This window comes from Doryrhamphus excisus, chromosome 23 (genome assembly GCF_030265055.1).
Source record: "Doryrhamphus excisus isolate RoL2022-K1 chromosome 23, RoL_Dexc_1.0, whole genome shotgun sequence".
Lineage (NCBI taxonomy): Eukaryota > Metazoa > Chordata > Actinopteri > Syngnathiformes > Syngnathidae > Doryrhamphus > Doryrhamphus excisus.
This window is the reverse complement of record NC_080488.1, coordinates 8,661,972-8,668,708: the sequence shown is the minus strand read 5'-3', so window position 1 is coordinate 8,668,708 and position 6,737 is coordinate 8,661,972. Positions and strand designations below refer to the sequence as shown.

At 40.4% G+C, this 6,737-nt stretch overlaps 1 protein-coding gene across 1 annotated transcript; it reads left to right on the top strand.

The window, feature by feature from the left end:
• Positions 1-3,555: 3,555 nt before the first annotated feature.
• dusp1 (dual specificity phosphatase 1) lies at positions 3,556-6,337 on the top strand. The gene is made up of 4 exons (XM_058063897.1): positions 3,556-4,189; positions 4,372-4,517; positions 4,606-4,825; positions 5,349-6,337. Exons 1-4 carry the CDS (start codon positions 3,781-3,783, stop codon positions 5,702-5,704), a joined length of 1,131 nt encoding a protein of 376 aa, XP_057919880.1. The 5' UTR covers positions 3,556-3,780; the 3' UTR covers positions 5,705-6,337.
• The last annotated feature ends 400 nt before the right edge of the window (positions 6,338-6,737 follow it).

The window sequence follows — 6,737 nt, the reverse complement described above, 5'->3', positions numbered from 1 at the left end:
GTCGTGATTCTACTTCCGGTTTGGAATCCAGACGTATTCAGGTAAAAATTTGAAAAATAATAACGAAACACAAGTACATAAAATGTGTTTCTCTTAATAATCCTTTCAAAATACTTTTATATGAATAAAATTAGTTATTTCTGACTGATAATGTAGTGAAATGTAGTGAAAATGTAGTCAACTTTATCCTCCTGAGCCTTTCTGTCAGACGTTTTATGCTATATGCAATGCAAAAAATAGTATTATAAGTATTATATTTTTTTGAATTATTATCTCACTCTTCACTTAACATTATGTAACCCTGCACATTGAATAACATAAGATAACTTCAAAATATCACATGAATTAGCACATTTCAACAATTTAGAGCATTGTTTTAAAGTTATTTGATTTCAAGAGGTCAATTCAGACAAAGAAACGATTAAAATACTGGGAAGCCTGTAAGTTTAATTGGCCGATTAGTAGTAGTTTCATAGTACTAAAGCAGTTCTGAGATTTAGATGAATCTGAATGTGATTTTATGTAACAGCAATAGGTTTTAAATTAATTTTAAACACTTATGAAAGTAAGAATAAATTCTTGAATAATTTACAGATTCATATATATATACATTTATACACATAAGGGTATGTAAAACCAAAAACAGAAAGTTCCCTCATCATGATTCATTGTCATGTACAGTATTTACGTATGCTACATTAGTAGATGATAACTTAGTACAAAAATGTGTCCTCTTCTCATTTTTGTACTTCCACTCATAACCTTTTTCGGAAATGAAACACATTCCGGGCATGTGAGTTGTTGGATATAAGCTGTGTGTTTTCCCATGATGGCTCAGTGGTTGCCTATAGTAACAATGACAGTAAACGGACAGGGAAAAACGGCAAGTGACAACACGATCGGGCTTACCAAATCACTGCACTGCGTCCTCTGTTTCACTTCCCGTTTGTGGGTGCAGACTTTAGCTTATGTACTGTAATTGTGGGAATTAAAAACATAGCAAAAGCTCTGCCTCAAATTTCAGTCTATAAACATGTTACATTTTTATTAAAAATCTATACGATGTACTATGACTTATATATTTCATGCACTTTTTCGGTTTCTGGTCACTCTGAAGGGTCTTTGCTTACCCCCACTTGGTGTAAGATACATTTATAGTTACAGGACAAAATGTTTGGGTAGTCCCTCCTCCTCTCTTGTACTATATGTACTACATTCCTGCTCTGTGGAATTTGGTTCACCGTTGACTCATCACACAGGAGTGTTAGGTTAAACCGGCTGTAGAGTTTTTGCACTAATTTGTTATTGGTTGCTTTTGTGCCACTCCCTCCCCTAGTATCATTGTGATTCCCTTTACTGAGCGTCATAACACCACGGGTGTGAGTTCTTATTGTCGCGAAAGAAGGTCATGACCCATATATAAGCAATAAGTGTCTGACTTGTGAAACATTAGAACACCGATGCAAAAAGGAAGGTAATGTATGCAACAGGTATACCCATTGCACAACAAAACCACCCTGTTGTTTACCTTCAGCAGTTTCCAGTCACAAAAGAATTGAACACACCCATTAGCTCGATGTCAACCATGAGGCAGCAGCGTCCATTCTGAGTCAGCAAAGCAGCAAAAGAAAAAGGGATTCTCCAAGTGACTGTCATTGATGTGACATAGCTTCATTCTGGGCAATAAGATTTCATCCTCCTGTCTCGATTAGGTCACAACGTTATAAGTCAAAAAGATCTCCATCTGGTGTTGTCTTCCTGGAAGGCCCGTGTTTTGGTTCTCAGCATGTGGAAATTTACTGGACTTCAGATTTCTATACAGTGATTAACTTTTATGGTTAGCCTTTGCTCTCGGGGCATTGAACATTATGTGCCTCTGACTAATAAAAACAAAGAATAAATGTTTATGGCCCCCCGTGTCAGGTATTTACCTATTATTTTCTTATTTGTCAACTCTCAGGTGAAGAGGCAAAATAATAATTGTTGTTATACACTAACATCATGGAAAGTTTGGTAAATGACAAATGGCATATACTGTAAAAACGTGAATACCTAATATTCACCAATAGGAGAGCAAAACTGAAAGTTGAAGAGTTTATTGCGTTTACTATCTTCGGTGTAAAGCATTCTGTTTTTATCTGTAATGTTATCATTTATTGACATACTCTAATGCTTCAATTTATGAAAAAAAAATTAGCAAAATTAATTACATACAGTTCAGTATATTTAAAAACATTTTCAGCCTTTTCTCTTTAAATTGTTTCTTCTTCCTTTATTTTTCCCATTTTTGCTCAGTTTTTTTTGGTATAACTTGGGGCCAAGAAAACACAAACCGCAGGCCGCAAATGGACCCTGTGCCGCACTTTGGACATGTATGACTTAAGGCAGGGGTGGGCAAACTACGGCCCGGGGGCCACATGCGGCCCACCAAGCGTTTGAATCCGGCCCGCCAGTTGCTTTCTAAGTAACTTCAACTTTTAACATACAAACTGGCAACATGACTTGCAAGTCGGATGTCTGATTTAGTAAAAAATAAACAACAAAACTGTCAAATTAAATGACATAGTTTGATGTGGTGTGATGTTTAAAGTGCTCCTAAAAAAGGGACATGAGAACATACAACTGATATAGGATAACACTTTTACAGATAAAATTAGACAAATAATTCAAGGAAAATGATAAGCATAAAATAGTGTGTGTGTGTTAAATATATGTTCTGGCCCCCCAGACAATTTTGTTAACTCAATGCGGCCCTCGAGTCCAAATATTTGCCCACCCCTGACTTAAGGGAATATAATGTAAAGATAATGTACAGGAATACTGTGTACTAATTACTTGACCTTCCCACGCTATAACCACTTTGAACATTACACCAGGAGGACATAATGTAAATAATATTCAAAATATTAATTTGAATACAAATAGAATTCAAAATATTATATTTGTTTAAACTAACAAGTGTGTTTTGTGTGTTTGACTTGCGATTGCGATTGATCGAGCAATAGATAAGAAATAAAAATACAAAATAAATACCAAGTAAAAAAACAAAATAATTCGCAATCAGAGCATAAACGTAAATGTACATGGTTTATCATGGTTCATAAAAAATTTAAGTGTGAAAAGTCAAAGACAAACATTTACACACTTTGGAATGACCTAATGTAATATTTGTTTTAAACTAATATTATGTGACACATCCCTTGGTTAAACAGAGGTTATTTCTGAAGTTTCACGTGACTATGATGTCACCACCATATGATATATAATGATGAATCATTTTAACTCCTTAGAGGAGTCAACACTAAAATGTTGCTTTTTATTGCAACATTTCTTGGGACGTGTGTCCATGCTGAGACAGGACATCTTTGAAATGAATGCGGGTGGACGAGAAAGACGTGTTCACACGTACGTGACCGGAGCGTGGACATAAAAAAAAAAAAGTGTTCTCGAGTCGTGCATGCGCGTTGGAGCTGTGTTTATTCACTGCGGGCGCGCGCCTTTGACGTCATCAAATCTGGCAGGGCGCCAGTTGAGGCGGGTTAGTGACGTCAGTGGCCTTTCATTCAACACGAGCTCGTGGGAGTATATAAACTCCGCTCACGAGCGTCTAGCTATTAAGTACTGTTACAGCGACACCACAAAGAGTGGTTTAAAACAACGGATACACTAAAGAAGCTTTCTTTCCCCCGTTTAAACAAGTTTTTTTACCTCGGGGCTTCGGAGACGACTTTCAAGACTTCTTCCCAGCCGAAACTCGTGTGCCCTCGCGGGTCAAGCTATATGTATTTGGATTTAACATTTCTTTCCCGTCGCCCTACTATGGTCATAATGGAGGTGCCCACCATCGACTGTGCGTCCCTCCGTGCTTTGTTGGAGGGCGACGCTCCGGGCTGCTTGGTGCTGGACTGCCGTTCTTTCCTGTCCTTTAACGCGTCCCACATCGCGGCCTCCACCAATGTTCGCTTTAGCACCATCGTGCGGAGAAGAGCGAGGGGCGGCCTGGGAATCGAACACATTGTCCCCAACGAGGACACCAGGAGCCGGCTCCTGTCTGGGGAGTACCAGTCTGTGGTGCTTCTGGACGACCACAGTTGTGACTTAAGCCAGGCCAAGAAAGACGGAACTTTGATGCTGGCTGTGGCAGCCCTCTGCCGGGACCCCTGTGGAGCAAGTGTCTTTATCCTAAAAGGTACTTTGACTTTTGTTGTGTTTTGTGTGTGTGTGCGTGGCAACAAATGTGGATTACAGCTGTCACCATACCAGCTGGTGCTGCTATAAACAATTCCAAAATAGACCCTTCACCTCATATTCCCTTTTTTGGTTATGTCTTTTAACATGTCATCATGTTTTTTTTAACTTCTATTTCTTTAGGTGGATTTGACACATTTTCCACAGAGTACCCAGACATGTGCACCAAACCTTCTCCCACTCAGGGGCTCAGTTTGCCTCTGAGTTCCAGCCACCCAGACAGTGCAGATCCAAGCTGCAGCCCATGTAACACACCACTCTATGACCAGGTTTGTATCATTTTATTACGCAATCATGGCATCCACGGAGATTTACTGTCCCACTCTGACTGACTATTCTCATGTGTCGTCTTCTCAGGGTGGACCTGTAGAAATCCTTCCCTTCTTATACCTTGGTAGTGCCTACCACGCGTCCCGAAAAGACATGCTGGACATGCTAGGGATCACAGCTCTTATCAACGTCTCCGCTAACTGCCCCAACCATTTTGAGGACTCCTTTCTGTACAAGAGCATCCCCGTGGAGGACAACCACAAAGCAGATATCAGCTCCTGGTTCAACGAGGCAATTGAATTCATCGGTTAGTATTTTTTTTTTTTTCCTTGCAAGCGCCTGTCACAGCTTTTCCTCCCAGAGCCCCACCCCCCTCTCATCTGCCTCACTTTGGATTTAAATTTGAAAAAGTTCCCTCCAAAACTCACCAGCTGGCTCAGCAATGCTGCTTCAATGGTGGTTACATCATCACCTCTCAGTCATTCATAGAAAAAGCCCCCCCCCCCACCATCCTTTTTAAATGAGTTGCCAGGTTGCGGCCTCCAAACAGGGGGGGCTTGGCTTCGTGCCGTCCTTTTGTTCTGGCCCGAACAAAAGGCAACTTCTTCTTGCTCACTGACGGCCTTCCTCCCAAATCAATATGCCTAGTGGGGGTTTGTTCCCCTTTCTTTGTGCACAAGCCCCCACATGCTCACTCACACCCCCGCAGCCCCATCAGCTATGCGCCTGTGTCTTAATGAGCTGCTGAAACTGTGAGGATTGGATTTGTTTCCTGCACTTTTCACCCTTTAAAATGTTCTAACCTCGATGCGTTTTCTGTCTTCATGCAGATTCCATCAGGAATAAAGGGGGTCGAGTGTTTGTACACTGTCAAGCAGGCATCTCCCGCTCGGCCACCATCTGTCTCGCCTACCTCATGCGCACCAATCGTGTCAAGCTGGACGAGGCCTTTGAGTTTGTAAAGCAACGTCGCAGCATCATCTCCCCTAACTTCAGCTTCATGGGTCAACTCCTCCAGTTCGAGTCCCAGGTCCTGGCCACGTCGTCATGTTCTTCGGAAGCGGGAAGCCCAGCCATCGGCAACAGCAGTACCGTTTTTAACTTCCCGGTCTCCATCCCGGTGCACTCATCGGCCAATCAGCTCTCGTTCCTCCACAGTCCCATCACTACCTCGCCTAGCTGCTGATGAATTGACCGCAGGAACTGTTTTCGGACTTAACAGTGGTGCTGGTATCACTGTACAATATTTCAATTTGACTGTGACCTTGTGTCCTAACGTCATTTCAAGAGGAGACATGGCAGCTACCACCGAGCAGTATTGACGTATAACTGCTAGATGTATCTGAATATTTCTGTATTCTTTCATGAAGGCATCTGCTTTTGATAATCAATCATTTAAAAAAAATGAGGGCTAACAGTAGTCTCAGGTATGTCAACCTCCTAAATGTCCTTTTTGCTTCCTAGTTAAGGGATCCAATATTAACCCATCGCTGACAAGTTACTCCTTCATTTGAAGAACAATGAATGTATCCCCTTTGTTTGTTTTTTTTTGCGAATGTGGGAGAAAAGGCCAATTTGAATGCAAATGTCTGCCTTTGCTACATACGACGATCCTGACTCAATGGGGAAAGTGACCATTAATACCTCATGTTTCTGTACTGTGTACTGCAAGCCCTGTAATGGGCACGTAGTCAGCATTGACTGCTATATGACATATTTATTAAAACTAAAGTAATATATTTCTTTGGCATATCTATTTTTGCATATGTTCATGTAAATGTTTTTTTTATACCATTCAAATAAATCTGCTTTGACTTTGTACCTTCAAAATTCTCTTCTTTTCAATAAGCCATCACATATAAATATATATTAATGTTTGAAAATATGCTATTTTGCAAGATAATTACTGCAAATTACTCATTTTTTATTGGATTTGTGTCTCATAATACAAAATAATGAGCATTATACTAAGATTCAACTAAAATATCTTACTCTAATATACAGCAATATTGTGAAAAATATCTGTAAAGATAATTCTTCAGCTTTATTCAAACTTAAATGTGATTTATTATTTACATCAAGCTGCCATAATGCAACCAACTGGCTCTCTTTGTTCATGCGATGGAATTCTGTCATAAGAGTTTTTACCCACACAAGTCTCATGATGTCACTGCGTCCTCCATTGTTGGGGGTCACACTCCCTCTGTGGGGCCCCGGAC